Source organism: Numida meleagris, chromosome 1 (genome assembly GCF_002078875.1).
Source record: "Numida meleagris isolate 19003 breed g44 Domestic line chromosome 1, NumMel1.0, whole genome shotgun sequence".
NCBI lineage: Eukaryota > Metazoa > Chordata > Aves > Galliformes > Numididae > Numida > Numida meleagris.
This window is the reverse complement of record NC_034409.1, coordinates 7,692,132-7,711,014: the sequence shown is the minus strand read 5'-3', so window position 1 is coordinate 7,711,014 and position 18,883 is coordinate 7,692,132. Positions and strand designations below refer to the sequence as shown.

The following is an 18,883-nucleotide window of genomic DNA, read 5'->3' as shown; positions in this document are numbered from 1 at the left end:
TTTCAAATATATTTTCACTTTATTTTATGAATGCCCATCAGATATATATCTTTGATGCTACAGCACACCAGTTGCATAAAAACCAACAACATAAAAACCCTTTTCATAAAAGATCCAAGAAGTGAAATCCCAAAGCCATAGCCAATTACTCCATGAGCATATAATCTTTGACAACCATATATAAATGACATCATGACGACAAATACAATGTACAATAATAAGTGTGCCATGGTACAAAATATACAAAAAAGAATGCGTATTTAATATACATTCAACAATACCCCATAAAAATCTTTGTTGGGAAAGTGAAGTGCCTTTTCAAGAAGAACAAAAAATGTACACCACTTCTGCAAAGATGCCTGAAGTATCTCCCATCAAAAGAGCAAAGCCTGTGTTCCATGACAGGAGATATAAAATAACTGAGCTGAATTTTCCCTAAATAAAGAAAAAATCTAAACTTCATAAAATTTTTCTCCACGTGTGTAGTATAATAAAGTATTTAGAGTGCAGAAAATTCAATCTATTTTAAATTTTACTTAAAAGTGGGCCCTCTTTTATAGATATAGCTCAGTCATATAAAACCAAAAAATCTATATTCCTTATAATAAAAAGACCATTCCTGCCCATGTGTCTCTTCTGGCTTTGATGCATTCCACAATTCACATAATTTTACTGCAGCGGAAATACGAGTCTGACCAGAGGTCAGGATAAAATTGGTTCCTCATTTTCTCCTGGCTCTATACAAGCCTTGCATATTTTTTCATAAATATTTTTTGCCTAAGTTTCAGACTCCTTTGAGTTTGACTTCAGTGAGAATTCCAGGACATGATCGGGGTGGGCTTTATGAAGAACTCATGCTTACAAAGTGGCTGATTTCATGAAGAAGTCCATCTAGCTTCCAGTTCTCAAGGAACCACTTTGTGCCCTCATTTCAAAGCAGTTACTTGCACTGACAGTAGGAAACATTTAGATGCTGAGCTGCCTAAGAGCACAACCACACTCAGCTCCCCTGGGCATTCATCCTTGTTCCTTGCCTGGGGCCAGGAACAGATGCAGCTGAGTGCTTCTAATAAGTCTATCAGCTGATAAAGCTGATCTCTGATCTCCAAAAGTGGGGATTTCACACTTTATTTCCACAGTTCAGGTTTTGCTGGCTTGCACTCGAGGGGAAGGTGACATATTGGCAGCCCAAGGGAGGGGAGTGAAACTGCCAACAACCTCTCTTGAAAGGACAAGCTTCCACAGAGAGCGCTGAGTGCAAATTGCACTGTAGCTATCACTTTCCCTGTCTTCAAAGAGCTTGACCTTACCACTGCCTATAAAATCATGGGCCCAGATCTGCAATTTATACAGCAGCAGTTAGCACATTTAAACTCAGTAACATCAGTTTTTACTTCAGCCCTGATTGCCATGAACTAGGCAACAGAAAGGGTTCAACTTACAGGTGCAGAACCATGCCTCTTGCATTAGATGCCAAGGGCAGACCACCAAGCCCTCCAAACCATTAAAATCAAAAGCATTCTCTTAAGTTCAGAACTCACCTGAAGCTTGTAACCCGTACCATTCACAATTTTGATTTTAAGAGAACTCACAGGTATGCTACTAAGGGACTACACACAGCCTTTGCAGGAGGATTCAGGCCTCTCTGAAAATCATTTCTTATGAATATGTGTAGAAGGAGAGATAGGAAATGAAAGGTACCTATAAATCACACGGCATGCCTGAGCAATGCCCAGGTGAATGCAGAAAAACAATGTTATTTGCAGTATGTATATCTCTTCCTGAGTTGAATTTCATTCCCAGTATGGAATCCAAGCATCTGTTTGGGTTTGTTTTTTTTTTTTGGCAAGGTACTCAATCACATGATAAGGCAATCCAATTTTCTGGTTTGCTTCCTGTCTTCTTTCTTCCTAAATGGCTGAGCATTTCTGACCGAGATCACTACTGCAATGTGTGCCAGAGTATGTTTAAAATATGGTCCTGTAAAAATAGAAATCAGGTTTGTTTCTTTGAAGGCAGCATTAATTCTTCATATATTCTGGGATCTTGAAGATTTCAGCTGAACAGATTCAAAGTGATCTTCTTTTTCCTGCAATGGAAAAGACAGGCTACCATCAGCCGGGATTCTCCTAATTCATTCCACCTAGTGAAGTTGCTACAGCCACTTCTCTTAATAACTCCAGAGCAGCCTTTGCCAAAGACTTTGTTTCTACCACAGTAACAAAGAGCACCGTTTGACTCATTATTATTTAATAGCACCACTAATTCTGTAAAAAAAAAGGCAAAATAATAAAAATTATGTGAAGAAGAGAAAAGCCAAGAATTCTGCCAGGAAGAGAAAAAGAAAATTTTTCATGGTACTTTCTTTAGAGGGTGCAGGGAAGGTTTGCGTTTCATGCTCATAGTACAGGACAGTTAGCCAGAGGTAGGGAATTGTAAGATAACCATATCTATGTTTATGATTATTTAGTAATTTGTTTGCTACTTAAAAAAAATGTTTCAAGTAAAGCCTGTAAATGTGAACACCACTGCCCAACTCCTGGATTCCCATTCCTACTTCTACTTTGTCGCAAGACAGAAAGCCTACAAACCCTCTGCCACCTAAAAACCAAGGCCAGAAGGTTGCTTTGTTCTTTTTTTCCTGCTGGGTGAGAGCTCAGCCCATGTGTCCAGCAGGTATCAGGGTGTGAAGTGAGGACAACAAACAGCCCACAGAGGAGCTACCTAAGAGCCCAAAGCTACTCACTGGGAAGTGCTGGCTCTTGCAGCATGTACCTATCTTTTTTATTAGTTGATGTACACAAACATGGGAACTACGTTAACACATGTTCTTGTCCTTTAAGCAGTCTCCATCAGAGATCAGGACAGTCTGGTGCAGATGTGAGAAGGAGCAGGAGGGAAAATTGTCCTACGCTTGCCTACAGCAGAGAATATATTTCTTCTTCTGAAGGGCCCAGAATTGTTATGCTTGAGACAACAGATGGAACTAGAACAGCCTCCAACCTGAGGCAGTTTCACGATTCTTTAACTTCCATATTCTCATTAAAAATAATAGTTATTTCTTTCTATATTACAGTCCTAGCCCTAAACTGCTTGGGTACTCAGAGCCATTAATAGCTTCATTAGATGTTTTGTCTCGTAGAAATGCCATTGCCCGTAGCACAAGCATATAGTTAGGATAGTTATTTCTTTCTCTCTCCATTTAAATGTCTCCTCTTTTTCTCCCCTGCTTTTCTCTACATATTTTTTTCTGTATTTTACATGCAAATGCATCAGGAGATGAATTTCTTCATCTTTTCCATAAATGAAAAATGATACCTGTAACATTTGTTTTGGATAAATATATATTAAATTCTGGTTATCTGCAGGGATACAGGACACAGATTTCAGTACGCTAATGAGGTACTGTAAGCTGAATTTGCCAGCTACGATTACCTACTAGGAAAAAAGGAATCAGCTTAGAAATATCTGACAGGCTTGTTTAAAAGGAGAGAATACTCAGGGAGCCTGTTACAATAGATACAGAAACTTTAAAAAACTCTTTTTGAGTTTCTAACCATTCAAGTGGTCTGAATACTACAGCACTAATGCTTACTTTAAAGAAAAAAAGAAAGGAAAAAAAAATTTCTCCCACACTCTCATCTCTATACTTCTAATCAGGCAGGAGCCAGTGGTTGGTGCTGCAAATTGAGTCAGCAAAGCTTTTACAGTTATCAAACGTACAGCAAAACATAACCCTCAGCAGCATTGGTCATCACACTCAGCCACAGCCAGCCAAGCCATTTCATGCACACAAAAAAATCCATCCTATATTCTACAGAGTCCTACTGGAAAGTTATTCCCATAGGATTCAAAATGGAATCTACTTCCATTGTTGTAAAAGCTCCACAAAATTTGATGTACTTTCATTTTATTTACATTTTCAAAATCCTTAGCATTACATTTCTTCACCTTTCCACAAGGAAAGGTACTGACTTTACAAGACAAATAGTCAAGGTGGTGGCAAGAGGAAGTTCTGCATATTAGCTGTGTACAATCTCCTAGGAGGGAGACCTGGGGAACAGGTACGTGGAAAGAGGAAAGCATTCTAATAAAAATATAAGACAACAAAGAGAAAGGAAAAATAACGGAAAAGAAAGGACACACAATTACATTGCATTGCACTCAATCACAGAAAGGAAAACAATTAACATGAGAAAAAAAAACCTCAAAATTCAACTTTCTGAAATAGTATTTAGACAAGAAAGAAAAAAAGTCACTTTTCAAAAGATTCTACATATTATTATTGTTGAAGAAATTTTGTGAAAGGGAAAATGTCATCCACCCTTTTCCTGTAAAAACAGATACCCCAGCTGGACTCCCTTAAAGACAACACTGACTGCAAAGCATTAGGAAAAAAGATCAAAATGCTTGTAGGATCTACCATGACAGTCCTCTGTTGCTCCTGTGAGAAATAATCAAAGGACATAAAAGACCTTTGTGCTAGGAATTCAGACATATAACAACCCTGCATCACACGCTGCAAAAAATGCTTAGTGCTATTGCTCTCCAACAAAATGGAGGAGGTTGCTGTACTGGGTGACAGACTTTAGCTGATGCTTCTCTTCATCTGAATACTATAATACTGAAAATTATGGCTCTCAAGTCAGCCATGAAGTCAGCCCAGGTGAGGTGCAAGCAGCTGACTGATGGCTGTGTTCCTGATGTTAATTTCCTGTATCTATAATAGCTGTGATAGCTCCAGTGGAGGTATCTGGTAGGAATCCAGGAAGCGAGGTTTCCCATGTCTCTTTTTAGGCATGGCCCAATACAATAAAGAATGTTTCAGGAAGCTCCCTACAGAAGAGAAAGCATTTCTTCAAATCCCTGCAACATTTACCATTACTCACACTGTGGATTTCAGCAGGTCGAGAGCAAACTGGGTGATGTGTGTGCCTGAAGCTACACAAAGCACCATGCAAATCAGCATCACAGCCTCATCATGTCCAGTGATAAATAATGGTAATAATTATTTTTAGCATTAATAGTACTAATTACCACTTACCTTTGTTGCCAAGGACTTGAGCTTCCCCAGCAGCGACTGCTTATTTGAATACACTATTTCTTCTTCATTATCTTCTCCCTCCATTATAGCACAACTGTCAGCAGCTGGCAGCTCACACTCTTTTGAGTTCGCTGTCATCACTAATTTGGAATATTTATACTCCAGCCTGAGGATAGGAAGCCAGACAGGTATTCTTTTAGTTGGGTTTTTCGTTGTTGGTGGTTTTTTGGTTTTTGTTTTTTACAAATGTCCCACTCTCAAATATTTTATAATTTATATTATCTGAAGTCTTGCTGAAAGGTATGAGTTAGACTGAAGAAATACACTTTTGGTCTTCATACCTTGAGAAAACCATGTTGGTTGAGGACTTAGTCAACCTCAAACTCTTGAGGGTTAAAAAGACAGCTCCTGTCAGGAAATCATCCCATAACAAATTATTGAGGATTTTCTTTTTTTTTCATTCTAGTGTTTTTGAAAGCCATTGCCAGAAGAAAACTCAGCTTGGTCGATCAACAAACTGATCGAGCATGGTATTTTTCATCAACATTGTCAATAAGGTCAGATCCATGAAATGTCCTTTTGTTCAATACATCAAGCTTACTTTTATATGCAACACAAGTTGCAGCACTTACTTCTGGTTCTTCTTCCAAAAATAGCAGGTCAAGGCTATCAGCAGAACAGCAGTGAAAGCACCAACACCAGCTCCAACCTTTAGCCAAAAATCCACTGTTTCACAAGTGCTGGTCCTTTTCTCTGGCAAGGGAACCCCTTTAATGCAATGCTTCGGTTCATTCCATACATACAAGGTTTCCTTTCAAATAGAAATCATAGAACACCAAAATATGAACTGTGTGTAGGAAAACAGAGAACTATTTACAGCTGAAAGAAACAACCTGTTTTTTGGTAAATGGGTTAGACATCTTTTCAGCAAAAGAAAACCAAAGCATGTGCATGGTTTTCAGTCATACTGCCTACTCAGTTGTCCCCTTGATTGTAGTTGTAGGTTCAAATATGGCAAAAAGGTTTCCTCTTCTTTACTGATCCTCACTTGACACACTTTGGTTTGGACAGGGATTGTGAATTAGCTGTGCTTGCTTTGGAGATGTTTATCAACAGGGCATTTCTGAGCCAGTGAAAGGATTACCTAATATTTGGTTAGAGAAGGCAATAGCAAAAACATTGCAAACGAGGAAAGATGAATTTCTAAACTGAAATCTGTCTAGTCTGCCATGGTGATTATGGCTACCTAAGGATCGATGTCCTTTAGGCACTTCATTCTACAAACAGCTTGCTTGCATGTAGGAATGCATCTAGAGTTTAGGTCTTACCCATACAGACACAACCTAAAGGAGAGCCGCCATGGGCACAAATATTCCTGAGTCTCAACACAGCCTGAGATCCCCCGCTCTACCTGAACTTAACATGTCCACTTGCACAAAGAATTTCAACAGCTTTCAAGTTTTACCCAAATTAACATACATGACTTGGAGCTGGAGATGCTGTACCTGAAATCCTTTTTTGCAGGCTCCCTCAATCTCATGGTAGTCTTGCTCTGTGCACAGAGGGCAAGCTTCTGCACTTTCCCATACAAAGTAGAAAGTGCATCCATCACAAGTGCCAGCAGGGCATGAGCTAGGAGGAGAGCAAAGCATAGTTATCATTTATGAAACACTCTGGAGTTTGCATCTTCACTCTACATTCTGTTGCTGAAGATTGGTAATGGTTAAGTACAACAGATAGGTAAACATCTATCAAGTCAGCAGATGGAAAAATCTGGGGGAAAATTTTTTCCCAGTTTATAAAATGCCCTCTCAAATAAAAACAGATGTTGGGCTACCAAAGGTCTAGAAAAACAGTTCAGTTCCTGTCAGTGTGTGCTACCCATGCACTGAAGAGAAGTAAGCCTTGGGGCAGCAGAACTACTCTAACGTTTCACCAGCACGAGTTAGTCTGGCGTGTGCCTCTCTCACTATTCTACTGCACTGGGTGACTGTTCCCCATGAATGCTACAAGTTGGTTCCTGCTCTTGTTAAAATGATGCCTGGGTGATGTCATCCATATGGAATGGACCTGTCCTGTCACAGTTAATTACTAGGAAGATGTTCACCAGCTAATGAAGAGATAACAGTTTGTCTAAGAGAGACTAATGAGTTTATTATGCATTCAACCAGCAGAACAAAGCTGTAGTGGCAGTGCTAGGGCATTCATGCAGCTTTTCTTCCTGACAACTGAGCATATAAACAGGAGGGGGAACGATTCTTCACGAGGGTGGATAGCGATAGGACAAGGGGGAATGGTTTTAAACTGAGACAGGGGAGATGTAGGTTAGATATTAGGAGGAAGTTTTTCACTTAGAAGGTGGTGACGCACTGGAACAGGTTGCCCAGGGAGGTTGTGGATGCCCTGTCCCTGAAGGTATTCAAAGCCAGGCTGGAGGTGGCTCAGGGCAGCCTGGTCTAGTGGTTGGCGACCCTGCACTCAGCAGGGGGCTTGAAAATAGATGATCTTTGAGGTCCTTTTCAACCCAGACCATTCTATGATTCTATGATTCTATGAACTGCAGCAGTTCTAACAGCAGTAGTGACAGTCTGTGCAAGAAGATGGGTTGTGTAAATGTGTTATATACCCATGCAGAAAAAATGATGTAAATGTTTTTGTTGTATCATCTGGGAATCTGTTTTCTGATCTAAAGGACTAATAAGTCCACAAAACTAAAAGCCAATTCTGGCTTACCTCAATTTGAATAATTGATAACTATTGTCTCTGGATAATGCAGTGTTTTTTTGCCATACATGATAAGACCATTGACAGATCTTTCTCCTCTTTTATACCTTTCACCTCGTACTGCAACTTCCCGTGATACTAAACGCTGTGTCTGGGAGATCAAAGAGTTATGTGCAATACTACTTGACATTTATCAGGTACCTCACTACTTACTTGAAAATAGCTGTCTGACTGCTGAGTTAATCAAAGTGGGGCTAGGAAGGGAGATGTCAACAGGAAATGAGATAAGGTACGTCATGTCAGCGTCAGCTGTGTGCTGTTTCTGTCTATGCTCACGCTGTTAAAAGCAAAACTGTTTACTCCTCTCACTACTGGTGAGTTATCACACTGTGTTAAACCCAAAATGCTAGAAAGCAAGGACTCACACCCGAAGGAGATTTACTTAGCATTTGATAGATGTTGACTTGTTGCCCAGTGTAATTTGCAGTGTGTCGAGGCCCTAAGAAACTGAGTAAACATCTCCAAAGGCATTCAAACAGGAGTCACTCAGCTGTCATGTGTGAAGCAGCTGCCTCTTTGGCTTTGTTCAGGTGGGCATAGATAACCTGTCCCAAAGAGGACCCCACACATCCCACACTGTTAGCTTTTGAGAAGGAGGATGAGTGAGGGTATGTATGATCAATATATTTATAGTAATGTCCAGATGGACTAAGATGGGCTTTGACAGCTCTGGAGGAGAAGTGAGTGAGACTTCCTAGCAGGTTAAATGAGAGAGACAGCACTTCTCATTGTTGTTAAGTATACAGTTCCTACTGAGTTTTGTAAAGGTTTCCTGTAGGAAAAAAAAAAGAGCTTTTAGGCACTACTGGGACACAAACAATTAAATACCTGGGCACAGAAAGCTCTCCTTGATCTGGTTTGTTGGGGTTGCATCTCATTGTCACAACAGTTGCACGACCATCTTCACAAGAGGTTGTCGCTGTTGAAGACCTAATATGAAACAGGAGGAAAAATGTGCAGTCAGTAGTGTTTCCACTTCCGTAAATACATGCTGCTGTTTCATAGGTCTACATCCATTCATCAACCCACAATACTAATGTAACGCTCTTTGCCATGTCACTTTTGCTTTTGCCAGCTGGAAGATTAAAAAGGAGGAACAGAAGCTGGTTAGGTTTCATTACATCATTCAAATCCCAAAGTACTCTGAGATGGCACTCGGGGAACTGCTTGGTTTTCCTAGCTAGTTTGAATTCTGCCAAGCAAAGGAATAAGCCTGCCCACAAAATAAGAAAGAAAGATTAAAAAACAGAATTGCTTTGTTACTCTGATGGAGAGTTTCTGATAGCTTTTTCTTGGCCAGGAACTCTAGAATCACACTGTTCCTGAAACAGCAGAATGTAAGGAGGATGTTATTCCAAAAAGACTAACATTGTAAATTAAGTTTATAATATTCTCAAAGTAGGGTCACTGCTGCAGGGTCCAGTATGCAATATCAGTCAAGAAAATGTGTTTGAGTATGCATGAAGTGTTGAAACCTGAATTGGTATAGCGAATTAAGATCTAGCACTGAAGCCAACATTGAGAGCCAATTGGTACAGCAAATGTAGGTATGTGCCTTAGAATAACCTGAATATCCCCACAGCTCCAGAGAGCAAACATACAAAGTCAGTTCACATGCAGCATAAAGACATCCTAATTGAGGTGATATTTGAGCTAATTATTACTCAAATTCTTTTTATGGAGGAGAGTGAATAAGAAAATTGTGCTAACAACTGAGCAACTTGGAACAATTATTTTTAACATCGATACATTCATTTTTGTAACATCAAAAAATACAAATAACTGTGAAAAAAAATATACACTAGAAAGTGAACATATCAAAATCACATACGAGAAATTATGGAAAGTAACATGACATTGGAAGTGGCACTTGGATTAATCAAAGTTGGATTACATCAAGTGTAATTTAGACTTGAGCAAACAGAGTTGGCTGATTTCATAAAATATTCTTCAACGTGTCAACCAATATCAACCAAATATTGACTAAAGCAATAAAGATTAAAAGTGCATTAAAGATCTTCCCTCACAGCTTTAGTTTCCTTTCAGCAAATGAAAGTTGAGGTACCAATTAGCAGGATTTTTTACCTACTTGTAAAAGAAATGCACATCAGGTACTTTGCTTGGAGAGGGAGGGAGTGTGTCTGTCTTGACACTGATATTTTCCAGCGTTGTTTCAACAGTAGCTCCTAAAATTTAAGAAAATAAAAATGAAAGGAACAAGATAGGGATGGATTTCTGAGGGGTTCACGTGCAATGTTTTCTGTCTGCGAGGTATGGTTCTCACTTAATAGCATTTAACGGCATTGTTATACATTATACATTTTCCTTTATTCTAACTGAGATTGCAGATTTGTATGTTCCTCACACAGTCTGATTTTCTCATACAGAAAATATTAATAATAATAATAATAGTGTACATGGATTATACTCTTTTTGTCTGAATTTACATCTTTCAGGAGATATCACAGAATAATAAAATAACTCAGTTTGGGAAAGGACTTCTGGAAATCATCCAGTACTGTCAGCTGCTCAAACCATATGCCTTGAATGTAATGCTTTTGTGTATAACCCTAACACAATGTAATCACAACTTCCTGAGCAATCTCTAGCATTGCAGGAAGAAAACTTCAGTGAAAAGATTCAGAAGGATTATGGATTCATAGGAAAGCCCTGATGGCACATCTTGCTACAAACGGGTGGATGTGTGGAATAATAAAGGTTACACAGGTCTGCATGAGCTTTGGAGGAGATCTGAGAAAGAGGAAAACTTAACACACATTCTGAAATCCTTTTTATCCCATGAACCAGAGAAGACAGAAAATATTGATCCTGCACTGCAACATTTCAGAAGTGGGAGCTGTACAAATGGGGCAGGTTGCATCCTTCTAGCGAGGTGAAAAATTGCTAGAACTGTAAAAAGAAACCAGCGACTGATGGGAAGACTGAAGACAAGAGTTTTCGCCTTTTCTTCCAACAGTTCAGACACCCTGACTGCATTCTTGAGTCTGTCCAAGCCTGTGATCGTGTAAGTACATGGATCAATGTGCTCAGAAACGCTGCCTGGTCATGCAGGTGAGGTATTGCTACAGAGCATCACATCAACACAAAGAGAAAGAAAAGAACCTCATTGCAGCAGCCATAGGGAACACATGCAGAAAAACATCATTGTTGTGGAAGGGGTCTCCATTCTGAGAACACACACTAGAGTCCCTTTGATAATTATTTCCTCTTATTGATGATATTGTATCTAGCACAGGGTATCTTAAATTTGGTTCTAAACCAAACATTTGTTATTCAGAAGACTGGAAGATGTAGCTCCAAGGGACTTTAATATATTAAAAAGGTAATGAGAGAATATTCCTATCCAATACGCAGTACTGTAAAGTTGGCATCCAAAAGTGCCATTTCTAAAAATAACACTAGAAGCAAAATCAAGTGTGAGGAAAAAAGATGGTATTCCTCAGAAGATATTAATTAGATAGTTAAAAAGCCAGAACAGCTCTCTCTTGAATGACAATTGTTTGACTAAGAGTCTACCTTGGATTAAAGTAGCAGTAAAGGAGCCATTACCAAAAAAAAAAAAAAAAAAAACATTGGAAGAAGTTTCATAGGGAGGGAATAGAGAATCAAATAGCAATCTATTTAAACCAAAAGTTATGAGTTACAGAAAAATGATAATGGATGCTGAAGACTTCAAGGAAAAGAGTCCTTTTTAAAAATACTAGAAATAAAATATACCTTACGGATGGCAAAGGCAAACTTTAAGCATTTTAAAATGTAAAAACTGTAGTACAGAAAATGCAGAAGATCTTGATACGTTTTCTCTGTACTGAGAGAAAATCGGGATTACCTGCATGCTTTCCAAGATAATGATTGTACACCTTATTTTTTCAGAAGCAAGAGAGCATTTTGGCAACTACCTGAGATGCACATATAAATTAGCAAACCCATATCTAAGAGTAACCAGGCCAACAGGATCTCCCACTTAGAGATATCTGTCTTTAACAGAGCATTTAACACTAGTGAAATGTCAGAAGACTGATGAGGGAATATGGTGTAGAAATTCAGAAAGGACAGAAGTAAACCGCAGATGGAAATGTAGCTAATGTAATGTGGCAAATTAACAGGAATGGGAAGTGGAAGATGAGTTTCAGTTAATGCATACGTACATTAAAAAAAACAGTCAACAAGAACTTGTGCAGAACAGCTTCTGTTCAATAAATCTGATTTCATTCCTTGAGTGCTGATGAATTTGGTTGCTAAAGAAAATTATGTACATTTATCAAGTATTTCACTAATAATATGAGATTTTAATTAAAGAGTTGGCAGTGTAATATCAATTAAGTGTATACTCTGAATTAAAAGTATTTTAATAATTATTTTAATAATTATTTTTATAATTATAATTATAAAATTATCTGTCCATGGCAAAATGTCATCAAAAGGGATATGACCCCAATCTTCCCAAGGCATCGATCCAAAATGTCCAAAAATGCAAGATTATCATCAGTGATCTGCAAGTAACAATGCAGTCACTATTGGTAAAGTGCAGATGAGACAAAGATCAAGAGGAATAGAAATACAAAACAGAGCAACTTCATTCATTTGGTAAGCTGGCCCCACTGAAACGTAACGTATTTTAGTGCAGCAAGGTGCTGCACGAGATGAAGCGTGGTCTTGGTCTTGAAGAGAGATTGTCCCTTGGAAATTGTAACTCTGAAAAAGGTCTTGGCTCTGGACAACAGAACCAAAAGGACATCATGAAATCTCATGAGCTCGGAAGGGCTCAGAGATTCTATTTTGCACATAAATACAAACATGGAAGTGATTTTCATTGTCTTTACAGTGAATTAAATGCTGTAGTAGTATTCTAGTCTGATGCCCAAACTTTAAGAAAAGAAAATACCAAGTTACAAGAGGCCATGGAAAGAGCCGCAAACAGTATTCAGCTGCTTGAGAGAAATCCATGTTAGCAAGAGACTTTGAAGAATTTGGTCTGCTTAGTTTATCAGAAGAGCAGACAAGCAGGGTGTGACGAGGAGGTGTGATGACCCCAGTGTACAAAATATTTCTCCAGGCAGAGAAAAGTAGCTGTGAAATGGAGAAAAAAAATAACAGGAAACAAGTGATGAAAACTGAAGCCAGGCAAATTCGAATGGGAAAAAAAAGCTGTTTTAATTCAAAATATAGAGACCGTGTTTGGCCAGTGAAATGTATAATAATAACAACTATAGAAAAGCTTTTATTGCTGTTAGTCTTAGAAGTTCAGGTTTGGAATGCTCTTGCAAAGACGTGCTTTTGTCAAAAACAAGTTTCTGGGCTCAATGCCAGGCAGCAAGTACAAACATTCTGTGCCTGTAATGGATAGGTGAGCAGACTAGATGACTTCATTGTCTGCTCTGGCCTTAGACTCCGGAACTTGTGAGCCAGAGCAGTGCAAGACATGATGGTGTGCACTGCCCCATACTGCCCTAAGCCTTCTCTTACCTCACCTAATTATGCCCCAGCACCAGCTTCTTATGAAATTGCCTGAATGGGGACTTGGCATGGGCAGGAACGCTTGGACTAAAGGGACTGCTCCAGTGATTGGTCTTGCTCTACACAAGGTGGGCAGGAAACATGACAGAAAATGAGATCTTCTTAATTACATTCTCCATATTTTTATGCTGAAATTCCATGCACCATGGGACCCACAAGACCAAACACAGGGAAGAAATACTAATACAGACAAGAGCAGACCAGCCGTAAGATTACTCACTTGCAGCAATATGCAAAACACAAACCACGTACCTAAGAACCTGTCAGCAAGGCTATTGGACTGAAGAGCCAGGGCTGTTCGGAAACCCTTGCTGTCAGATGGGATGATGGTGGACTGACAGACAAAAGCTCCCACAAAGTTGGAAAAATCTTCTGATTCTGCAACCATGTCCTTCAGGGTAACATCTGTGATATTGTCAGTGCAAATAGCCATCTTTTTACCCTGCAGACAATCAGGAAAAATGGGGAAGCTGTTGGTTGTTGATAGGATGTGAAAAAGTTTGGGAGACACTGCAAACTGTATGAGCTTCATTCGTCTTAGAAATAACTCGACATTTCTATCATGAGAGAAACAAATTGCAGCAATAAACTGTGTCATTCTGAAGGCTCAGATTAAAGCCTCGTTTAGAATCAGAAACAAGATGTCACCTCCAGTATGTGTCTTATCAGAAACTTGTGCTACGAAGCACTTTTCTCTGTTTATCTTGACAGCACAGTGCTTACTCGCAGAGCATAATAAAATGGCTTGTACAGAAAAAACATATTGCCTGTAAATAATACACTGTAGAACACCTCTTTATTTGGGATTTAAACCAGATAAAATATTCTCAAAGCATGAATACATTAAATCCATAAGCAGATACACAGCCTTCAAGACTGCATTAATGTCACATACTGAGACCAATGTCAGAATCTCAGAGCAGCAGCAATGAAAGCCAAATCAACAAATTTGGCAGGCTTGACCCTCCAAAATGCCAAGCACACAGACCCAATCCTCTGGGTCTGATAGTACTGCAGTACCAGGGAAAAATGTTTGAGAGATGAAGATCAGATCCACAGGGGAGTATCTTTGCGGATCTAATTGTCATCGGCTCTAATCCAGATCGGATATGTACATATTTAAGCCCAAAAGTATGCAAAATTCTGTAAAGAAATATGACTACTGGTTTGCCTCATCTCATGCAAACCCTTTGGTATATGGAGAAGAGAATTCCTAACTTTACAGGGATGAACATCAATGTAAACTGCATGCATTAGCTTTCCTAGGATAATCATCTGGTACTGCTCCAAAATGTCAATTGTTGTACGTGACAATATTCTCTGGTACACTCCAAATCTGACAGGGTGCAAGATACAGAGGAAAGCATTTGCACAGTGATGGCACACACTGCCTCAGTGTGATCCCACCAAGCATCAACACAGACTGCACTTTGGTTGACCCCCTCAACACTCACTGAGCTCACCTCATTCCCACACAGGCTGATGTTAAAGAAGTGGAAGAACTTGGTCCCACGGGAAGTGAAGCTCGGCCCACTCATTAAGGAGCCCACCTGGCTGAGGTTGCTAAAATCATAACTCAGGGTCTGGTTATCCTTGACGTATGTCACCAAGCAGTCACTGAAGCAGGCAGAGTGGTCCTTCAGAGATGGAGAGGAATTCATAAAAGAGAAATTATGGACCAGCAGCAAACCATATAGCTGGCAACTGTGAGTTAAAGCAAGGAGGAACAGACAGGACTACTTTCCTTGCTAAAGGACAAAAGGGAATTTGTCCTGTTCCTGTGATTCATCTTTCCCCTGAGAAAATTCCCATCCTTGCTTCAGTTCCTTGCAACCACATCTCAGAAGGGCTTTGATGTTCCTAAGCCTTGCCTTTCTGCTATCCAAGATAATGTAGAGTTGCTTTGTTTTCTTGTGGGTATATTTCTGATCTCAGTGTTCAAGCTTAAAACCCTGTAGATTTACCAGAACCATGGCCTCACTTACACTTGCATCTTGCAAACCCAAGAAACAGAGCTTAAGAAACAGTAACAAAATAGGAACCCAAAAGGAGACTGGAATAATATGAACAAAACAGATCTGTTCTTCAAGTCCTTGTGCAGGTCCTTGCTGAACAATACTGCACATGGTTTGGGACAGTTTGAGGTGCAAGTAACTTAAGTGTTTATCTTATTCATGCTCTGTCCCAATGTAGCTTCTTGAAATGGGCCATTTTTTGAGCCAGTGTGGTCAATTTTATCATCTTATCATATGTGCAGAAACAAAAATTAGACTATCTGAAAGAATGGGTTAATTGGTTACAGTAACACTCCCATGCTAACAAGGCACATACCTGCAGTAAAAGCAGCCAAGCTGGCCCTTTGAGTGCTTGTGTTCCAACCTACCCAGTCTGCCCTTCACTGAGACAATCACAGCTTCCATACCTTGGTGCTCTTGCTGCCAGGCCCACACGGGATGCAGGCCTCCCTGCCGTAGACCTGGTGGATGGACAGGAAGGTGTTGTCTGGACACTCCTTGCATTGGCTGGTCTCCTTCTCGATGTAGTGTCCCACTGGGCAGGGCACACAGGATGAGCCAGACTGCTCAGAGCCCAGCGCACAGGCCCGGCAAGAGGAGGCGACTCCATCCACCGCGTTAGTCACTGTGATGGAGTAGATCTTTGCCACATCATTGATGAACTGCCTGCTCTAGAACGAGAGCCAAAGAAACCACCCTGGTGCCACCACACCATTGCACATGGACACTGACTTATGCATGTACTTCCAACATGGGTGGTTTACCCACGGCTCCTTCCTGAGTGACCCTATGTCTTAGTTTCAGCTGGGATGCAATTGTTTTCTTCAGAGTGTCTGGTGTGACGCTAAGGTTTGGGTTTAGGAGAAAAACAACATTGATAACACACTGATGTTTATAGCTGCTGCTAAGCAAGGTTGTACAGAACCACAGCCATTCTCAGCGAAGGGTCAAACGAGTTGGGAGGGAACAGAATTAGGACAGCTGACTTAAAATGGACAAAGGGATATTCCATACCACATGTCATCATGCAGAAGGAGTTTTGAAGTGGATGGGAGTTCATCTCTCCCTCTTCTGCTGCTCGGGGGGCTCGTTGGGCATCAGCTGGGGGGTGGTGAGCAATTGCTTGTGCATCACTTGTTATATACATTCACACACATACATATATTATCATAACTATTCTCCGTTTCTTTTTCTATGGATGAGTACTTATAGCTCAATCCATGAGTTGTACTTCTTTTAATCCCATTTCTCCCCCCATCCCACTGGGAAGAGGGGAGAGTGAGCAAATGACCATGTGGTGCTCAGCCACCTGTCGGGTTAAACCACAACAAACTATATGGTAACAGCTACTCAACGCTACAAGAAGCCTGTGAGCTTTAACAGAAGGCAAGAGCTCAGATAGTGACTGTCCAAAGAAAGCCATGCTGTGAAGAAATACTTACATCTTGGCCCTCGTTTATTCTCTGAAAGGCCCAGGTAAATGTGAAGGAAGCATTTTTGGAGATGATGTGAGTGTAGGATTGCTTCTCTTTACTTCTTTCCCACGATTCTACCACATTAGTATTTTTTCGATTAATATCCTATAAAAGTCATAATAATTTATTTAAAAAAAAAACACGAAAGTGGAGTCATATTATACTAAACATTAGTGTTCTATAATATAGTCATTAATAATAATAAATATATAATAAAGTCCATAATAAAGGACTTTACAATTGCATTTAACATTTAATAAAAGGAAGCAAACATATTTATCCTGTTTTCCATCGCTGGCAATATTCCAGTTGAGAACAGGTATCTATTCTAAAAGATGCTCTTATTCACACAGCAGTTAAGTTTAAAGCCCTATGGCCAATTATGAACAAAGACAGATTCAGCACAATGGCTGAGGTTTCAAATTCTGTTTATGTATAGAACACATGGGTACCAGAGCATGGAGAGAAGAAAATTAACATTCAAAGAAATATTGTAGATTCTACCATCTTTGTATACCCAGCTTGTTGGTGTCTCTACTGAAACAGTACCAAAATTTACACTAGAAAAACCTGTTCAGCCTATCTTTGTGCTTCTTATTCTCCATCAGTAGCGTATGTTCTAGTCCAAGATGGAGCAGATTTCTATAAATTACCACTAAATACAAAAAAAGCACCAGCTTCACACTGCAATGGAAGGAACAAAGGAGTGGTCACAGATTTGGTTACCTTCCTCAGCTGATGGACAAGAAAAGTAAAAAAACATGACACTTGGTTTTCGTTGACAAGTGTCTGCTGCCCTGCAGATTCCCCAGGTCACTGTCAGGACTAAGACTAAATTTCCCAATTTACCTTTTCCCATCGTTCCTTCCCACATGTAACGCTTTGGAACTGATAGAGGAAAACGTGACCATACAAGAGCCACTGACAGATTTATCAGTTGGTTTCAGAAGGGAAATTTGGCCCTTTGGTGACAAATGATCTCTTTTAAAATAAACAAATAACCAACAATGGCTCACAATTCTAGTAGTGGAGGAATTTTGCTGGGTCATTAATTAAATCCTTTCTGCAAAAGCCCTGCAGATACAAAACAAATGTTGTGCTTAATCTTAGCAACTAATCACACCTATGCAGAGGTATTAAAATGACATGTGGAATACCAGGCTCAGTCGTCAGTCATGGAGAGAGGGGTCTCACTTACCGCCATAAAGTACAGCACACAATCTGCTGAACAGATGGTCTCAAAAACAAAAGTAATCCGTCCTAGTTCTGACCCAGTAGCTCCTGTCACTGATGTCGGAGGTCTGTTTGAGAGAAGGAATGAAACATTTACAAGGTGCTCTCCAGACACGCAGCAGTCAATCCTTACAGTTGCTTCCTATACAGCAGGGGAACCACCAAAATACTATCACATAAAACCTGCCCTGACGGAACCATGAGGATAGGCCTGCACTGCAGCTCTGCTCTGGGTATTGAGCACAGCAGGATTACTTTTAAGTGTGTGATTTCTTTATGGTACAGTTCCCTCGCTACCATCAATACCCAAATTTGAATGCATTGGTAGAGAATGTTATCACTTAAATGTGTTACACAGGAGTAGCTTTAAGTGTTTTGCACTGATTCAATTGCATCTACCTTCCAGTGGTGGAAGATTCAATCAGGAGTTTCATTAAAGGACCAGGGCGCTCCCATGCTACCTATTAAGCACTTAAAAATACTCTTGACACTCCCAGCATTCAGCAGCAGGGACCGCTTTGGAGAATTCCACATGATTACACTGGAGCAATACTCAGAAACACCTGCAATGGAAATGACTGCAGCTCAGAAATTACTTCAGCTGAGCAATTCTGGGACACACTGAGCTTTTCCATGAGTATGTTTCTTGCTTCTTGTTTATCTTCTTTGTTGTATGGACATACTGTAAAATAAAAATTAGGGTTTGCTCATCTGGTATAAAAAGTAGCAACTCCCTTCAGCTGAGATACAGCATACCTTGCCGGTCTTAATCAGAGAATCACAGAATCATCTAG

At 39.9% G+C, this 18,883-nt stretch overlaps 1 protein-coding gene across 1 annotated transcript in view; it reads right to left on the bottom strand.

The window, feature by feature from the left end:
- KIAA1324L (KIAA1324 like) overlaps positions 1 to 18,883 on the bottom strand; it is a 95,458-nt gene continuing 76,575 nt past the window's right edge. Inside the window, exons 12-22 of the mRNA XM_021384432.1 lie at positions 18,055 to 18,157; positions 16,824 to 16,961; positions 15,789 to 16,052; positions 14,830 to 15,003; positions 13,619 to 13,808; positions 9,918 to 10,014; positions 8,657 to 8,758; positions 6,550 to 6,676; positions 5,677 to 5,855; positions 5,045 to 5,210; positions 1 to 2,089 (exon numbers count right to left, since the gene is read on the bottom strand). Coding sequence (XP_021240107.1) covers positions 2,030 to 2,089; positions 5,045 to 5,210; positions 5,677 to 5,855; positions 6,550 to 6,676; positions 8,657 to 8,758; positions 9,918 to 10,014; positions 13,619 to 13,808; positions 14,830 to 15,003; positions 15,789 to 16,052; positions 16,824 to 16,961; positions 18,055 to 18,157 — 1,600 coding nt within the window. The 3' untranslated portion in view covers positions 1 to 2,029. The remainder of the gene's footprint in view (positions 2,090 to 5,044; positions 5,211 to 5,676; positions 5,856 to 6,549; positions 6,677 to 8,656; positions 8,759 to 9,917; positions 10,015 to 13,618; positions 13,809 to 14,829; positions 15,004 to 15,788; positions 16,053 to 16,823; positions 16,962 to 18,054; positions 18,158 to 18,883) is intronic.